Raw genomic sequence first — 20571 nt, forward strand, 5'->3', positions numbered from 1 at the left:
GGTAAAGCATGTAAACGCAATTTTAAATGAATTACTTGGCAAATATATTATTCAATATTTATATATACAACCTTGCTTTTCGTGAATAATGTACATCTTGTACCATGACTTTTCTCTTCCATTTACTAATAGATGCATTTACTGTAATCTCTTCATAAAATGTGCCATTTTCAAATCCTGCTGGAACAGACTTTCTGTTAATTCCAAATCCATGTATACTGGTATGTAGCTCTTCTGGTCTTTTGACCTTAAAAGGTGCATGAAGACATGTAAAGGATCATAACTCTCTATCTGTTTCTGGGAGTAAAATTAAAGCAGTTACCTCCCATTGTACGGTTTGCTGGCTTCTACGTAGCTCTTCAACAATACTAAATCATTTACTTTTAAAATCAGTAAAATTATACCAAGAATAGCATTGATGGAGACTGAATTCCAGCTGGCACAATGCCATCCCCGTCCCCCTGAGGTGAGAAATAAATGACAGAAAAGAATACTGACACTTATGAACCTAAAAACATTATCAGATTTGGAATGAAGTGGAAATACATTCTTCTTAAGCACGACTCAACAGAATTTGACCAAATTTGACAAAAAGCGGCCAAACATGAAGAATCTTATAAATTGTTACAATGACGCTGTTCTCTTTGCAATTTCAAAGCTATTACAAGACAAAACACATGTTTGACATCTCAAAATCTGCAAATATGATGTGATAGAAAATACTCTAGCTAGAAGAATATTTAAACTGATACCAATGATTTTGTCCCCAATAAAATATGTTTACCATTACATTAAAATGGAAAAACATTTTGCAAAAATCACTTAAATAATTTTACTACAAGAATACAGGTAGAAAAGGCTTGCGTAGTTATATAAAAAATGTAGATTAAACATTTAATATGGTTGTCAGAAATTGTTCATAAAAACACACAGAACAGAATTTCAGCCAGAAAAGAACACCGGCAGAAAGGATGTTTCGTAAAATGCTGCCATGTGCATATCAGTTATGGCTGTGATTCATAAATGGTTTGAAAACTTTAAACAACATCTCAAAACTACTTCAAAGATTTTAAGTAAATTTGACACCAAGGATGCAGGCATTGCTTTAATCGCTTTAGTTCATCTTCTCTTAAGGCCACATGAGTTTGTGTTATGGCCCAACCAATTTCCTGTGTGAAATCTGTCTGCCATCAGTTGATATAGTAAACTTCTTATCAAAAACACCAGACCAGTTTGACCTAATTTGGTACAAAGTATCCTGGAATGAGGAAATTTCATATTTTTGCAAGTGATGCCATTCTACCATAAAAAATATGGCTGCCATTTCTAAAGATATTTTCAAAAACCGGAAATGGTATTTTCAAAAACTTGAAATGACCTGTCCTAAAAACTGCAAAGACACACATTTGATCAAATCTGATGTTTAAAATGTCTACAAAGGATGCCAATTTTTCTTCAGATATTCTAGTGTTAAAAAAGTACAAAGGCCTCTGTCAGTGTTCATTCCACAAATGGAAAAGTGGGGCCTAATTGGTCCTACCAGGTTGATAGATGAGGTCATTTAGAAAATATGGTGTCACTAATATCATTACCTGAAAATATTAACACTTATTGCAAAAATTAATAAATCGATGACTCATGCACCTTTAATTATTATCAGCTCTTGTTGTGATTCTTCCATATTGATATTGAAAATCCTCATGCAAGAGAAACTGTTTTCCTCCTTAAAGAATTTATTTTGGACATTTAAGACTACTTTTTTCTTCCCGGTATGTTACTTCGCAAATAAACGAAACAGTGTTTTCAAAGACGCTTTCATCATTTCCTCTTTATATATCTTGTTAATGATCACAAAACTTGTGTTAACATTTCGTGCCAAGGATGATATCTCCAGAAATATGGCCACCATTTGTAAACGTGTAAATTCCTTTCAATGAATACTTTACAGAATCAAACACATTTTAACCAAATATTTTATAGAAAACATTTCGATTTGAAAAGTATTTAAATTTATACAGATTGTACCCTACTGCCATCAAAATAAGACATTGGAAGAACCTTAAACGGAAAGCATCCAGCTGATCCAAATTTAATGGACAACTGGTCTTGCATTTGGCTGTTATGTCAGTCATGTGAGCAGTCTTTGACTTTTAAGTCAGTCGTGTGAGCAGTCTTTTACTCTTATGTCAGTCATGTGAGCAGACTTTGGCTCTTGTGTCAGTCTTGTGAGCAGTCTTTGGCTCTTATGTCAGTCATGTGAGCAGTCTTTAGCTCTTGTGTCAGTCATGTGAGCAGTCTTTGACTCAAGCATCAGTCTTGTGAGCAGTCTTTGACTCATATGTCAGTCCTGTGAGCAGTCTTTGGCTCTTATGTCATTCATGTAAGCAATCTTTGGCTCTTATGTCAGCCATGTGAGCAGTCTTTTACTCTTATGTCAGTCTTGTGAGCAGTCTTTGGCTCTTATGTCAGTCATGTGAGCAGTCTTTGTCTCATATGTCAGTCATGAGAGCAGTCGTTGACTCATATGTCAGTCATGTGAGCAGTCTTTGGCTCTTATGTCAGTCATGTAAGCAGTCTTTGGCTCTCATGTCAGTCATGTGAGCAGTCTGATTTTTATGTCAGTATTGTGAGCAGTCTTTGACTCATATGGCAGTCATGTAATCATCTAAGGTCTGTTTCAGACTCTCTGCTATCTATCTATCTATCTATCTATCTATCTATATATATATATATATATATATATATATATATATATATATATATATATATATATATATATATATACATATATATATATATACATATATATAGTGGCAACCTGTAATCAACTATGGCTGAATTGTTAATTAACATAAAAACTTTATAAATGTTTCATAAAAAAAAAGAATCCAACAAAATTATACAAAGTAGTTATTCAGGAAGGGATTTCAATTTCATATATTAATAATCCTGATTTTGCATCAAATGCCGATGCAGTAATACATATCTTTAAAAAATATTTAAAACGAATTTTCTTCAGAAACCTACAACATCAACATCTTCAGAAACCACAGACTGTGATAAATTTTATAGCATAAATCACTTTAAAAGTTGATGCAAATGATGACATTTTGACATCAAATATAGCCACTATCACTAAAAGTATATAACCATGTTTGCTGTAAGTTTATCCCTTTAAAACTGCGCAAGAAAATATAATCAAATGTCAAAAAGTATCCTGGCTTAAAAGGCCTTGCTAAAAGTTATCTTGTAAGTAAGCATTTTCCAGATTCATTGGGCATATTATTCATATTATGTACACTTTATCCTGTGTTAAACTGGATTACACTGTTTTGATGCTGTGTTGTAGTTTAGTAAGTTACAGTATTGATTAAACATTGCTATGTAATGGTTTTTTGGTCTATTTTATGAGGTACCATTGTAGGATTCATTCTACGTTTTAAGAGATAGCAATGCAAAATCAACTGAATGTGCAAAAAGCTTGCATGAAAATTTAAATCCTATCATTATTTCTTCAATAAATCACTTATTTATTCAGAATGTTCCCCATTTGTTTTCAGTGTTTTCGTTTATATAACCAAAGACCAGTGACTGTATAATATATGGCTTTTCTCTGTCTGTCTGTCTGTCAATTGATACTTGTTTGTGAACTCTGTAGTCTTAATTTATAACCAGATTTGATATGTAAGCCTAAAGGATCAATAATTTGAATGCCCTTGGTTATAGGCACCATCTGTGTGTATTAATGAAGTGACCTTACTTTTGAGTTTCTTATTGGCTGAGCATGTGAACAATCTATAAGCCATATTTCTGATTAGAATATGACCACATTTGGCATGTAAGCTTATATAATTGCTGGGTGAGTTTAATTATCAGCAACATCCACGCAGATAATGAGGTAATCCTGTATCTTATTGGCAGAGCTTGTGTTCTGGTAACTCATGAAAACATTAACATGTTTTAATATCTCGCTAACCTGAAATATGAGATGTACTATGAAATAAGTACAACTCTTCATACAAACACATTCCCAGACAGAATCTGTCATCATGTCGGTACCACACATGAATTTAAAAGTAGGATTCAACCCAACAGAAAAGTTTTCTACGAAGCTGTTTCTCACAGCCTGATGACCATTCTACTACATCTGGTAAATTAATGCTGTCTCAAATTCAATGATTAGCCTGTGAATACTAGAATATCTGTGTATCTGGAATGATGCTGGTTAGCAAAAAGAGCAAATCAAACAACAATGATGGGAAACAAGTTTGTGTAGCATAATGTCATTGATGCGGACCACCATAATTTAAATAGTGGTAAACAGAGGAATTACACAAATGTTATTGGAGTGTGTGATGAATTTAATAGCAGCAGCATCATTCATGTTACTATTGCCTCGGAATAATCCTCATACAAATAAGAATATTCCATTTTTTCATTTAATGGAAAGTTCCAGAAAGCCTAGAACTTAAAATAACATGTCAGAGGCCTATGTGCAGTAACACTTGTCTTTCCCTCAGATGGCACTTTTCAGTTGATGTTTTAATCAATACCAAAAAAATTTCCTTTTAACATGTTTTAAGATGATCTCCAGTAATTGGGTATGTTTTCATATTTTATTTATTTAATTTGGTTATTGTGAATTGAGGAATTGTACAATCTTATTTTGGACTGTACTGTTTTAATCAATGCCATTATTCCGTTACCCTTCTGGCAGTGTTAGGAAAAGTGTGTGTGATTTATAATTTTAACATAGCTTTTAACAATTTGCCAGTTATATCACTATGATGTCTGCAGTATGGCAGTTTATAGTGATGTCTAGCACTGGGGCATTATGCCACAGACATGTAGAATCATGTCCTACCCAGTCACATTATCCACACACCAGGCTGACAGTCCTAACACTAACCTCTTAATGGCACAGGGAGGCAGCTGCTCGATGTATCATTTTTTATAAGCCTTTGGTACGACTTGGCTGGGTTTTGAACCGGCGATCTTTCGCATCCGAAGCAGATGCTTGAACCACTAAGTCAACTGGATCACTGAATATTCTCTTTACCTTCACATTCTCCCATCAACATATCTGTGTAGTATGATAATATAATATGATGGTGCATTGAACAATATTAAATGATAACTCTATAAGTCAGTCTGGAGAGAAAGAAAGGCCCTTCTTTCCACTTGTCTTCTTCATCCCAGGTTTGTATGGGATCATTCTCTAATCCCTTTGACCTCACAACAAGAAAACTCCTCTTTGTCATGAGGGTATGGAATCCTTATGGCCCTTAATTGCTCGGAGGAGGAAGATTTCTTGATTGACCATTGATCCAGCATGGGTCTTCATGTAACTGTCACTGGTCAGTGGGAGTCCCATCAGCAGTACAGGCCGGTGTATGGCTTGACGCACCTCCTAAGTCAGGCGTGTTTGAATTAGATATCGACATTCATGCATTTGAGTAGTACCGTATATACTCGCGTATAAGCCAAAAGATTTAGGAAGAATTAAAGGCCTGGAAGTAAGGGGGTCGACTTATCCACGGGGCAATGTCTAAACTTGACAGTTTTTATACATTTTTGGTGACTACTGTAATGGCTGTAAATCCTCGGGCGCGAAACAGTAAAAAATTTCCGTGTCCTAAGATACAGGCATGTAAAAAATAACTTTCATATCCCGACATTTATTAAAGTGTTATAAAGTACTATGATTGATTTTGTTATTATTTTGCAAGTGCATATTTTCTAATTTCTCTAACATGAAAGTAAATAAAGGTAAATCGAGACTTCATAATTCGCAGGACGTTTGAGTTTATATGGGAGACCAGGCTGAACTATAATGTACAGTACTTAGTGCAAAGCGTGCATAGCACCACTTAAATCCTTATTTGTTCACATACATATTAGATGCAGATTTTGCTTTATTCATTGTTTCGACCAAATTGCATTCTTCCAGATAACATTTCGGCTAGTCCTTAATAGCTGTTTCATTTACGTTGAATCACGCGCTCACGAGTTACTCTCTTTAGTGATATAAGTGATCCTGCAAACTGAGGTAATATTTTAAAAAAGGTAACACAAGGCACATAACCAGCATAATTTACATGTTTGGGAAGAGTGGTAATAACAAAGGCTAAAATTCTCATATAGTTATACTAAGATCAACATCAATCAGTTTTAGTTTTATGTTTTAGCTGAACAAACATCATAACTTTCCACACAATGGAAAGCTTGATGTATCAGCGTCTCCTATGCTGATAGTTGGCGAACGTGTCTTTCATTTTGTGACAGCAGTACAGGCCTGTTAATCATTAAAACCCTGAAACTGGCATGTGTTAAGAGGGAATTTTGACCGGCAACTATACTGATACATTGATGTGTAATTGCCTTTTTTCCATAATATTAGCACGAGTACCGTAATTTTGTAAAATGGGGTGTAATGAACTTTTCAAAAGCCAAGGATGGACAACTGTGATCAAACTGCACAATAGCTAAAGATTATATTAAAATAAACAAGTAAGAAGGCTAGTGTTGCTAATTAAAAGTTAATCCTTATCAATGCAATTATGTTGTGAAAACGACTTGACCTCCATTGAAATTCAAAGAAACCATGTCCTACAATATTGTGTGTTACACAAGCACCAACAATTGATTGGCAAATAAAGGATTCCCAGTTTTGTTAAACTAAAGGTACCAAAATAGCCAGCCACTTGGTACCTTATATATGGCAACTATTTTCCCCTCTTTGTATATCTGACCTTATTTCCTTATTATCAACTCGTAAAGTATTTAGTACTGTTTATTATAAAACATGTATTTCGAATTGGTTTCTTGATGACACATTTGCTGTTTAGTATATATTTTCATTCCTTCTTTTAATTTAACCAGTGTAATTTTCTTTTGTGGGAATGGCGCTTTAGCATATGGAGTTGCAGCATTCATAGTGATCACTCTTGGGGCTGAAATTAATTGTGGACAATTTTATATATGTTGTGGTTTATTTTTTGTTCTAGTTTAAATATTTTTATTGTTGTAAAATTTAAAAAAAATAATTTACGTGAATAATGTTTAAACTTAACATTCTATTTAGTGAAGAAGCGAATTCTTTCTTGTAAAGTAATTATTTTGTCACAACAGTAATTCACAGGTGATACCACAGAACATGTAGGACTTTTCTTGTTTAGAAAATTGAAGACATAATGTAATAATCGGGAGTTCTCTTTGCAAAAATTGGAAGATATAAAATCGGGAGGTAGGCAAAAAGCGACTCCAAAAATTAGGAGTTTTTTTTCCCTCCTGGCATGAAAGTTGACAGGTGCGGTGTAAGTTCGCTTACATCAAAGCAAACTACAACTCATCTTTTGCGATATTACCATAATTTTCGAAGCATTATTTCTGAAACTGCATTGTTGTATTTTGGAAATATCATTAAAGTTTAGCGCAATGGTGCCCATGATTCGACTCCATGGGATGTGCTTAATTTAGCACGCAATCAAATCTACAATGTACATGCGGTGGTGCCATTATATAAATACGTACAGTAGCCTAATTGCGAGCGTTGAATCGAACCATATTGATGTTCGTTGTATTGTTTTACTGGGATTATATTTTAAAGACTTGGGTATTTACAATTTGAAAGCAAAGAGAAAAGGTAATTACCAGTGCACTGATATAAAATGTCCAATGCAATAATGCATAAACAAAATATAATCGAGTCAAAAGGGAGAGGTAGTGTTACAGCAACTCCCGACTGCTAAATTCTTGCCACGATTCAACTAGATTATACACAAATCTAACTTACACAGAAACAATAAGAAAACAGAAAATTAAATAAATTACTTAAGTATACATGTAATTTTTGTTAAATACAAGTTTGCTTAAATAAACACATTTAGAACTAACCTTGTACATCTTGATATGTCTCGGAGTTGTGGGTCATTTTTACGTGGGTCATGCACTTTTAGTGTTTATACCTGTTCAGTTTGGGGTTCGGCTTATACACGAATGGGCTTATACGCAAATATACGGTAATCAGATTGGCAATCCCCACTTTTGTGTGGATCTTTTCAATCATCAGATTTGAGGCCATCCATTCCTAGAAAGTAAGCCATCCTTCACATGTCAGTGGATGACAGTGCCATGATATCAGAGCAGTTCAGATGTTGCTTGTCACAAACCTTAACATTCTGCTCTTCTGGAGCCAAACAAAAAGGAGGTTGGCTGGTTGTCTCCCGAAGTTGATATAAGAGTTATGCTAAGTGTGAAATGCCTGTAGGTGGGGACATTTTCTCCTCATGTCACAGTTAGGGTACAGGATTCCCCTAGAAACATTTCCCATCTTCCTAAAATCGTGCTAGCAGGAGCAGCTTCACCATGGCCTATGAGAAATTCTGGGAATAAGTTATCCTTACTTAAGTGTCTCACTTGCGTAGGAGAGAAATTTGGTTGTAAAGACCTGTCTCCCTCCAGGAGCAAGAGCAGGAGAGCAGCATTCTTTCTGCTGTGATCAGCTCAAGCCAATTCATGAAGATTCCATTAGAGATGGTCCCCCCACCAATGGTTCCCTCTCCCCACCAACCTATTGACTCGGGCAGTAGAGGATGGAAAAGATTAGGTCTTTTGACAAGACAGTGATCAAGGTTTACCACCATTTTCTCCCTGATTTTTGTCCCGAGCCTTTGGTTGTAGAAGACAAAAAAAATTATGTGGACTTTGTAGCGACATAAAAACCAGATATTATTTTACTCTTTGAGTCAGCTATGCTAATTTTTGGTAAGGCACTTTCCCAGAAGTTATCTAATGCCAGGATTTCGCCAGGCAACAAAGGTAGTCTGTTCCCCCATTTGTGATCTGACAGCTGGTTTTATACTGTTCACTCTACTTACTAACCTCTTGAGCCCTCATTTTGGGCCACCACAAGTGGGTATGTTGATGATGACATCGGTTTGCTTTCTAATCAAGATGTTGCAGTTAATGGAGCTTAATGCTTATCACCATAGCATTGCTTGCCAATTTTGTTTGGCCACCTCCTTAAGTCATCTGAAGGAGGACTCTGTCTCATGCAGCTCTTCAGTGCTTGCTGGATGCAGTTGTAACACTCAAGAGATGCCTTTTCCATATGGCACAGCTGCTTCACCTCCACATTGATGTTGCCCTGGACACTCAAACGTCTTACTGGACCACAGTAAGAACCTTCATAGGGCTGCTTCATTGGAGGCAGAGATGCTTTCTAAGAGATTTGATTCTCTGTGAAGTCCCAGCATCTTAAGGACCAACAACACCAGTTCCTCCCATCAGCTCTTGTCCAGCAAACCTGGCTTGAAAGCATGGTCATCAGTATTGTTTCTTGGGGCCCTTATCAAACTTATTTAAAGAGATACATCCTCAGACCAGGTGCACCCTATTATAAGTACCAGTCTTGCTTATTACAAGTTGGAAAATGCAGTCAGTCTTATCATGGGAGGAAATAACTGGGCTTGTTCCCCTTTGCCCTGTAGGCAGTTAGAACTGGGATTATTTCTGTAATAAAGAAAACATACCAATTTCAGATCCAGGGTCAGCCTTTTCTAGCAGGGATCCCATTGTTTTGTACCAGTCAGTTATGGTGTAATTAAGGAAACCCATACACACCCTTTTGACACATTTTCCAGCATTATTTCTAACTGCATTGTTCAGCCCAGGAGGCATTCCACATCCAAATCCTCTCAATATAACATGGAGAATCATTTGCATTTCATGCAGTAGGAAAAGGAATAATCCTAGCTGTCTCCCTCAGTGTGCAGTCACAGACTTGCTGATTTGAAGGGATGAAAAATATTTAGTTCCTACTGTTAAGAGCTACCAAAAATCCTCAATGAAATGCTTAAGTTTGCTAAGTGTCCTGATGTTAGTTCGGACCTACATCTGATTGATCCTATCAAATAATCAGGTATTTTGAGCTGAGACTGGTATTATGCAGTCTAAATGGAATCGCTTTTGTGTGTTGTGATCTTTGTGAGAACTCCCTTAAGTACTGTTGTGTGAAGCTTCTTTCGGGATAATTACCTTTAAAAATATTATTTCTGCTGTCATTAACATCCGCAAGATGAAGGAGCAAACTTCAAGTATAGAATAGCTCATCTGTGGCACTCATGGGTAATCTAATTTAACGAAGTAATACTTATGTGTCACTGTTGCTAGGTTCCTTTATGTCCTGAAAGTCGGATGCATTCATGATACGAGGACAGCTAGTGGTCATGGTTCTATGACATGGGAGACATATTATTTTGGTTCTTTCTAGTTTTAGACTTTCTGGAACTTTTAATCTAATGGAAACATGGAAATTTCTAGTTTGGATGAGTGGAATCCCATCCATGAAAAGGGTAACAAAGACAATACCAACAGGTAAATATAAGATTATTAAAATTAGTTTTAAGCATCTACCTGTCAGAAAATATAACTACTGCCTACTTAATGTTTTCACGCAAATTTATTGATGCAACATAATTAAATGGGATGTATGAAACTAATAATCCAATAAACTTTAGAGATATTGCCAAATTAAAACCTAAACACAATTGCTTAGATTTAAATGAAAATGTCATAAAAATTGCTTAATCGAAATTAAATAATGGATATTAATAACTGAGTGAAAAAAGATAAATAACTGCTGATCCTGAAGTATCAATTCTACTGAGGTTGGCTTGATAAATATTATTATATCGGTGTCATGTAAGTGAAGCAAAATTTAAGTACAGTCAGAGTTCACAACATTAAAATACTTGTGCATAAGACAATACAGAAAAAAGAGAATGCAATCCAGAATGCAAAGATTTAAAGATTTTATGGTAAGATTAGTGTGTATTCCAAATAGACCAACTTCATGTACCTTCATAAAATTTTAAGACATATATAAAGAATACAAATTGTATGGCAAATACCAATCCTTTCAAGTGCACTGTATCCAGCAAGGGATCACATGTGTCAGGGATAGATTAATATAAATGCAATTTACTGACAAAGTACAGTGCAAAACTAGTTTCTAACTAGCCTGAGCTCTTTCGACTCTAAATAATGAGTCTTTTTCAAAGTCAATCACAAGACAAAGACAAGACAAACAGAAAACTTGTTGAGGTTACACAATTTTACATAACTGTTTCTCACAGAATAAAAGCTAGAAATCTTTTGTGTTTCAACTGGTTTACTTCAATTTGCATTTGCTGAAATATATACACACACACACACACACACACACACACACACACACTCATATAGATATATATACTCTCTATATATATGTGTGTGTGTGTGTGTGTGTGTTGTTTAAGGTGGATAACTATTTCTTTGCCCCTTGTATGCCTCATGATGGTAAAAGTTTTGCATACTCCAGATAGACAAATTTCATGTACCTTCATACATTTTAAGACATGTACAGTGTATGCTTGTATGTATGTATATACATATATATATATATATATATATATATATATATATATATATATATATATATATATATATATATATATATATATATATATATATATATATATGTATATATATATATATATATATATATATATATATATATATATATATATATATATATATATATATATATATATATATATATATGTATGTATGTATGTATGTATGTATATATATATATATATATATATATATATATATATATATATATATATATATATATATATATATATATATATATATATATATATATATATATATATATTGTTTTAGGTTGAGAACTATTTCCTTGCCCCTTGTATGCTTCGTCAAGAATCTCCCAGAGTAGTTATCTCCGTTGAACAAGATCCCAACATGGTGAGCACGCCGGTCTTATGCTGTGTCTTTAGAGGGAAGTATTTACCACCTCCCATCTTTCACAGGCTTATTGCTGCCTGTGTAACTCGCTGGCCAATCGCAAAGAAGAAGGAGACATCAGAAAATCTCATTTTCTGTGGCTGCTGCGTTTTTGACATTGACCTTTTTCATCGATTGACCTTGCACTCTAGGAGCCACATTGTTTATGCAAGAATAACAAGGATGGTGATTGATGAAGTCAGGAACCTGGATGCAAAGTTGTGTACCAGAGTTAGAAGGTTCATCACTCTGAATCTCTCCAAGATTACTTCTTACCTTGGTCAGAACTTACAATACGAGTTGCGTATACAGTTCCCACTGTCGCAATGTGTCTCTGAGGATGGCATGTCTTATTTATCACCAGCTTTTGAGACATGGTTTGCAGATGAGGTGAGTTTCTTGTTCATCATTAGTGGAAGGATGGGGCATACTATTATATTATTGCCTTCTCCAAATGTAGTGTTCTACTGTCACCGTTGTCTGGGTGTGTAACCAAGTGCCCAGGCCAAAGATGAAGTCACATTACCTAATAAAATCACATGTGATTCCCATTGGAGAAGGTAGTAATAGATTTAATATATCACTTAATGTGAAATCATGTAATGTTTTACCTGTGACCAGAACAGGTGTATTGACTGTTGTTAGGGACTGATCCCATAGTCTAGGAGAAATATGTAATGACGTGATGAAATAAATTCCTGTTGTGAGACATGAGAATTTTTCCTAATGCTATTGTCCTTACAAAAATCAATCTTGTCAATAGGCTTTCTGAAATATATCTTCTAATCTACCTGATGTATATTGAATTTAAATTCATGTAGTTAACAATATGTGAATTTGTCACGTGATCTACTGTATGTACATTGACTTCAAATACAATTTATCATGTGTTCTAGTTGACAATAATCTATATTGGCCTAAATTAATTCCTGTTGTTAGGCAATCTCTGAACTAGATAATGTATCATGTACTTTACACAAATTCAGTCAACATGTTTTGAGTGTTCATTTGCAGTGAAGCAGTTATTTATAACATATCAGGGGCCCCGAGTGGTCGAGTGGTCTAAAGCGCTCTCCGTCACGGATCACTGCCATCTCACCTGTCTGCGTAGTTTCGAGTCTCGGGTTCGGCCAATGTGGATATGTGAGAAAGCTTGCTGGTAGCTTCTCGTGGGTCAGTGGTTCTTTCGGGGATTTCCCGGGTTCTACCTCCGCCATTAATACTGGCCGCCATGTATAGCCTATCTTGTACTGAAAAATGGCGTTAAACTCTATAACAGCAACAACAACATTTTTAACATATCAGAGATTTGGTCGGAAAGGTAATAAAACTTACACTTTGGAGATCATTTTCTCATTAACTGTAAAATGCACATTTTAACAAATATTATTGTATATTTCCATGCACTGACTATTCATTCAAGACACAAATTAAAATATTAGGGCTTGCTTTCACTTTAATCATGAACTTTGAATGAAATGAGCCAAAAATATAAAACCACAGCTACATCTTCGAATTTATAATTTAGCCGTAGCTGTAACATTTCTCAGGAACTTTACATTAAAGTTTGAAATGAACATATCTTCTTTAATTTATTAATAAGGTTTTTTAAAACTTTTGGCATTGACATTTCTGCAATAAAATTGTGTAGAAATAACAGCATTATAGCATTGCATATTGTATTGAAATTCATTCACAGTGGTATGTAGCTATTACAAGCAAATTTTACTAGACTTTGTATTTAGGTGCATTAAAGTCTACAAGCTGATGGTCAGAACTCTGACAGTTATTCTAAGTTCGAAGAGTTTTACTTGGTGTTTTGGCTGTGAGCATGGTAACACCATCAGGTATGAATAGATGTTTTTCTTCAGTTTGTGGTTAAAAACCTATAATGGTGTTTTGATATTTCATCCATGATATCATGTTCAAGCCCAAATAATTTTGTCCTGTACTTTTTAGTAATATTCTGAACATGCTAGCTCGCCCCTGTAAATTGCAACATTATATGCTGGAGATAAATTCATAAAATGTCACTCGACACAATTATTAAAAAATGTATTGACTTCGTTTTATCATTGTAGTCACAATGTCATATAATGAAAATAAACATCCAGGTCTATGTAATGCTGAATCACTGACATACTGGAAGCAAGGGATGCCGTGGTGTCCATTTTGACATGTGTTTTTTATTAAAAACTTATGTTATCCAGTTTGTCCTAAATGAAAATGTTTCTAATCCAACACCCATTATATCCACCATGTCAGTCATTTTGAAAACACTTAAGATGACAAACCTATCTGCTCATATGAAAACAGTTTTTACTAAAAGACTTACAATTTGGTCTAGTTATACACTATATGAATATGGCCTTGATCTGACATCTAATATAATTTTACCATGCTATCATCATTCCACCTGAACAGATAGTCATATTGACATGAAATTTTCACTAAAACACTTCGTATGATATCATATTGATCCTATAAAATGATGCTGATCTGACCTCTACTATTGTTGTCACAGTGGCTGTGTTCAGAAACATAGTGTATCTCTACTCACCTTAGATGGATGGTCAAATCAACATGGGGTTTTCAGCAAAATACTAATTATGATGATGGCCCTGAATGAGAATGGTTCATTTGAAGGAAGATGCTAATACAGTATGAGGGATGTCAGTGCCACAGACATGTAAAAGTACATATGCCATGAACAATGAAATGGTGGCTGATTCTAGTGCTATAACCTAGCATAATTTTCAGAGTGTGGTAATGCGCCTTCATCTGAACATAGAATTACTATATTGCTAATGCTTACTGAGAAATAAAATTGAAATTGACTCAGTCTTTCGGTCTTGCAGAGCAGATTCACAGTGCATACACACCATCAGTAGTGAACACATTATAGTCCCTATCTGGTATAGTTGACACCTAAAGTCACAGAAATCAGATTGAACAGATTGTTGGAATCTTAAATAAGCATAAGAATCCCTTTCCTGACATCATCCTAGTGGCAAATTAGTGTCATGGATACTTAGAGCACTGTTTTCAGTGCAATACATATAGAATGAAATGAGCTGAAAATTGGAAACGTTAATAATTAAACCTTAGATCTTACATATGTTTCTACAGCAGAATTTCCTTTAGTCACAGTGTCCATATGTCTCATTTTCCTTAAGGCACACTATGGCATTAGGTGTGATTTTCCTTACAACACACTGTTTGGGGGAGTGATTTTCGATTTAGTTTCAATTAAACTTGGAACATGAGCTTATATTATCAAGCTGTTAGATGAGTTCCATAATGAGCAAGCATCACAGATACAGTGTATTGCATGGGATTGGTTGAGCTTGTTTCCACTCAGGAAGCCATATTTCTGATCCAGATTTTGTCAAACATGGCAATCATGCTGGTATTATCAAGGTGTTTTAGTGAGTTCAAGGAAGTGCAAAGATGAACAGATGTTAATTAGTGACCATAGCCCCTATAATTATTTGTACATGCACAAACACAATTACATACACTATCTTACATTTATACTTTCACACACATACATATACTATCATGCATCTAATGACATGATCACACACCTAGAAGCACTATCACATACAAATATATGCATACACTATCACAGCTAAGAAATAACATTTTACCCATACAGTCACACACATACAATATCACATACATGTAGATACATGCACATACAAGTGCTATCACATGCATACATACATACATACATAAATACATACATACATAAATACATACATACATACATACACTATCACAACTAAGATATGGCATTTTGCAGAGACATCAGTCCCAGTTCAGTATATACTTATTCTTTAAGGAAAAATGGTGTTGTCACAATAATACCAAATAATAATACATGTATGTCATTTACCATAAGGACTGCTCCAGTGGCCTAAGTGGCAAGAGCATCTGCCTCGGATGTGGAAGCGCACAGTTCGAACATCGGCTGAGGCATAGCAAAAGACTTATAAAAATGGCACTAACAGCTGCCACGCAAGGTGATCAGCATTATGAAGTTAATGTTAGGACTGGTCAGCCTGGTATCAGGATAATTTGACTGGGTTGGACATGATGTCACATGTCTGCAGCATGATGTCCCATACTTGACATCACTATGAACTACCACACTGCATACATCACAGTTATATGACTGAACAAGTGTTAAAGCTAAGTTAAAAATCCAAATCACACACACACACATTTACCATATGATTGTATCCCTTGTTCTGTCCCTTTTTGGGGTGAGAGCGAGGTCAAGTGGTGTAGCATGTTATTTTATGTTCATGGGAGTTAGGTGACAGAGTCTATTACTCAAAGCACAAGTTCAAAAACTGCTTTTAATGATTTATAACTCTAACCTGTTTGATTATATTGGTACAATTTGATCATAGTTAAATATATAATATGGAATCTAGAGACGTTCCTCTCAGTTTGTGTGTGTGTGTGTATTTATTCCATTAATTAAAAAAAATATAAATGTACCTGTCTTCATGTGAGTTTAGGAAAAATGTAATGTGCACAAAAAAATCATTTTTCCTAGTGTCTTTCTCACTGCTACCAAAAATGATTTTCCGTATTGGAAATGGTAGGTGAAAAGCAGAGGACACATCATTTCAGACATCGGACTGTAGTTTAAGAGTGTTTTTTTGAGGGGAAAAGTCCATCCTCATTATAAGTAAATAGTCAATATAATATCATGAACCTTTGCTGCAAATATTTTTTTGGATTTTTAGCAGTGAGATCCCCATAACTATCCATCCTGATGCTATTTACTTACATAGCACTGTTGAGAAATCTGATTTGCAAACATTTCCTAAAGTCAAGCACGCTACATATGCAAAGAGATTCCCCACTTTTTTCTTCATCTTCAGAAACTAGAGCCAACATTTGATTTTACACTTTTTACATAAGTGTCATGATCACCTGAGTTGTCATTGTTACTGTATATTTAGTCATTGATTGAATCTTTTAGTAACATTAACCTTCCTCTTTCTTTAGGGGCTTGATCCTGATACACCCATAACACCAGAGCACATGAATCATTCTCGTCTGTGTGTTGCTCTTGTAACTGTTTGTGGAAATGCTATGAGAGACATTATCCTTACCTACTTTCCTGTGCCATACAAAGACATCTACCAAGCAATCCTAGCCAAAAGAGCCAACCTGACCAGGAGACAGGGAAGACCCCTTCTTAACCCTGATCAAATTCAATTGGTTTTCCCGGATCCACAGGGACAAACAACAGGAACAGTGGACCAGTTTGACCTTTCTTTACTGTATACTCTCATCAGAAATATCAGCACAGTTCCTGCTCCAATAACAGGTTGGGGAAATGATCCACAAGATCAACCAAGGGACAGCTCTCTAGGAGCAAGTGTGGAGCGAATTCGCTCATATAGGAATCATATCAGTGGTCATTCACCGGATGGAAAGATTAGTCGACAAAACTTAGAGGATTACTGGAACAAATTTGAAGCTGTGCTTCATGACATTGAAGCTGTAATTAATGGACAGGTATACAGCCAAGAGTTGGAGAAGCAAAGGAAACAGGTGATCTCCATCTATGAAGCCTGTTAGGTACAAATGAAATCATGAAGCAAGAGCAACAGATACAAGGTATAAATACAGTGTGTGTGTGATATAATGGCAGCAACAGATCAAATGTATAGGTACAGTGTACATCATATCATGTCAGCAACATATTCAAAGCATAAATAGAGTGAGTGTGATGTGATAGCAACAACAGGTAAAACATATAAGGACATCATATGATGGCAGCAACAAGTACAAAGTATAAGTACAGTGTGCATCATATGATGGCAGTAACAGGTATAAAGTACAGTGTGCATCATATGATGGCAGTAACAGGTACAAGTATCAGTACAGTGTGCATCATATGATGACAGTAACAGGTACAAAGTACAGTGTGCATGATATGATGGCAGTAACATGTACAAAGTATAAGTACAGTGTGCATCATATGATGGCAGTAACAGGTACAAGTATCAGTACAGTGTGCATGATATGATGGCAGTAACAGGTACAAAGTATCAATACAGTGTGCATCATATGATGGCAGTAACAGGTACAAAGTATAAGCACAGTGTGCATGATATGATGGCAGTAACAGGTACAAAGTATCAGTACAGTGTGCATCATATGATGGCAGTAACAGGGACAGAGTATAAGTACAGTGTGCATGATATGATGGCAGTAACAGGTACAATGTATCAATAAAGTGTGCATGATATGATGGCAGTTACAGGTACAAAGTATCAATACAGTGTGCATCATATGATGGCAGTAACAGGTACAAAGTATAAGCACAGTGTGCATGATATGATGGCAGTAACAGGTACAAGGTATCAGTACAGTGTGCATGATATGATGGCAGTAACAGGTACACAGTATAAGTAGTGTATGATATGATGGCAGTAACAGGTACAAGGTATCAGTACAGTGTGCATGATATGACGGCAGTAACAGGTACAAGGTATCAGTACAGTGTGCATGATATGATGGCAGTAACAGGTACAAGGTAGAAGTACAGTGTGCATGATATGATGGCAGTACAAAGCACGGTGTGCATAATAGGATGGCAGTAACAGGTACAAGGTATAAGTACAGTGTGCATGATAGGATGGCAGTAACAGGTACACAGTATAAGTACAGTGTGCATGATATGATGGCAGTAACAGGTACAAGGTATCAGTACAGTGTGTATGATATGATGGCAGTAACAGGTACAAAATATAAATACAGATGTGCATGATATGATGGCAGTAACAGGTACAAAGTAGAAGTACAGTGTGCATGATATGATGGCAATAACAGGTACAAAGCACGGTGTGCATAATAGGATGGCAGTAACAGGTACAAAGTATAAGTACAGTGTGCATGATATGATGGCAGTAACAGGTACAGAGTATAAGTACAGTGTGCATGATATGATGGCAGTAACAGGTACAAGGTATCAGTACAGTGTGCATGATATGATGGCAGTAACCGGTACAAAATATAAATACAGATGTGCATGATATGATGGCAGTAACAGGTACAAAGTAGAAGTACAGTGTGCATGATATGATGGCAATAACAGGTACAAAGCACGGTGTGCATAATAGGATGGCAGTAACAGGTACAGAGTATAAGTACAGTGTGCATGATATGATGTTAGTAACAGGTACAAGATATCAGTACAGTGTGCGTGATGTGATGGCAGCAAAAGGTACAGAGTATAAATAGTGTGCATAATATAATGGCAGATTTTGAATACATTTTATGTAAAATGTATTTCAATGGCTGGTTTCAACTTAACCATGCTATTTGAATAAGGTTTAAAATTCAAAGCTTTTCTGAATACTGAATGGGTACTATTTAACATCAGAATATCAATATTGAGTGTGAAACACATGGATACATAACAGGAGTATTTAAAAGTAGAATGACAATAATGCATGTGAGACGCATGGATACTTAATGGGAGTTTTTGACATTAGAATATCATTATTATGCTTGAAACTCATGAAAACATATGTAAGTATTTAACAGTGGAATATCGATAATGAGTGTGAAACTCGTAGCAGTATTTATTGTCAAGCACACAAAATATTACATCACATTTTTATCCAGTGGTAATCCTAATCTATTCAACTGGATGATAAAATCATTCATTATTTATCATTAGAGAGTGAATATTCCTACTTAAAACTGCTAATTTTACCTCACTTAAAACAACTGATGATATTATTGTTATAAGAATATTTTTATTTAAAATGTTATGCATTTTTTCTACCAATTCTCCCAGAAGTGATTACGGGAACAACTACTTCTTTTACAAAAGGCTTACTTCTGACCATAAAGGCTTTTCCAATGTGTATATTTTTTTATCTATATACTTATGATGTCTGTAAGTGGATGCTTTGCCAAATGGTACAATGACATGTACATGATGTTAATATCTGTGGAAGTGGATGTTTTACCAAATGATGTTACGACATCTACAATAGCTTCATGTCTGTGGAAGACAATATTATATCAACTGTTACTTAGTTCTACATTACTTTAATGTCTGTGGAAGTCAATATTATATTAACTGGTACTTACATGTACATTACTGTGATGTCTGTGGAAGTCAATGCTACATTAACTGGTACTTACATGTACATTACTGTGATGTCTGTGGAAGTCAATGCTACATTAACTGGTACTTACATGTACATTACTGTGATGTCTGTGGAAGTCAATGCTACATTAACTGGTACTTACATGTACATTACTGTGATGTCCGTGGAAGTCAATATTATATTAACTGGTACTTACATGTACATTACTGTGATGTCTGTGGAAGTCAATATTATATTAACTGGTACTTACATGTACATTACTGTGATGTAGGTGGAAGATGATGTTGTGTCAAATGGTATTATGACATCTACAATATGTGTTAATGACTGGAAGTTGTAATTATGTTAAACGGGCTTATGATATCAATAAGTGAATTTTATTTTTGATGGACTAAATAATAGATTTTTTTCTGTTATAGTTTAAAATGAATGTTTACATAATGAGACTGTTTACATATCTTATTGAACATTAGCTTGACGTAAAACAACTTTTATTTTCATACATCATATAACTTTATGGACTTGGTTTACATACTTATAAGATGCATTGTAACAAAGGTCTAGT

At 35.1% G+C, this 20571-nt stretch overlaps 1 protein-coding gene across 1 annotated transcript in view; it reads left to right on the forward strand.

Moving 5' to 3' along the window:
* Nucleotides 1-20571, forward strand: part of LOC149784772 (uncharacterized) — a 160573-nt gene that overhangs the window by 137920 nt on the left and 2082 nt on the right. Inside the window, exons 20-21 of the mRNA XM_089932789.1 lie at nt 11731-12243; nt 16879-17496. Of these exons, the coding sequence (XP_089788915.1) occupies nt 11731-12243; nt 16879-17457 (1092 nt within the window). The 3' untranslated portion in view covers nt 17458-17496. The remainder of the gene's footprint in view (nt 1-11730; nt 12244-16878; nt 17497-20571) is intronic.

The sequence above is a fragment of the Sinohyriopsis cumingii genome, chromosome 14 (assembly GCF_028554795.1).
Source record: "Sinohyriopsis cumingii isolate HCF-2022 chromosome 14, ASM2855479v2, whole genome shotgun sequence".
Classification (NCBI taxonomy): domain Eukaryota; kingdom Metazoa; phylum Mollusca; class Bivalvia; order Unionida; family Unionidae; genus Sinohyriopsis; species Sinohyriopsis cumingii.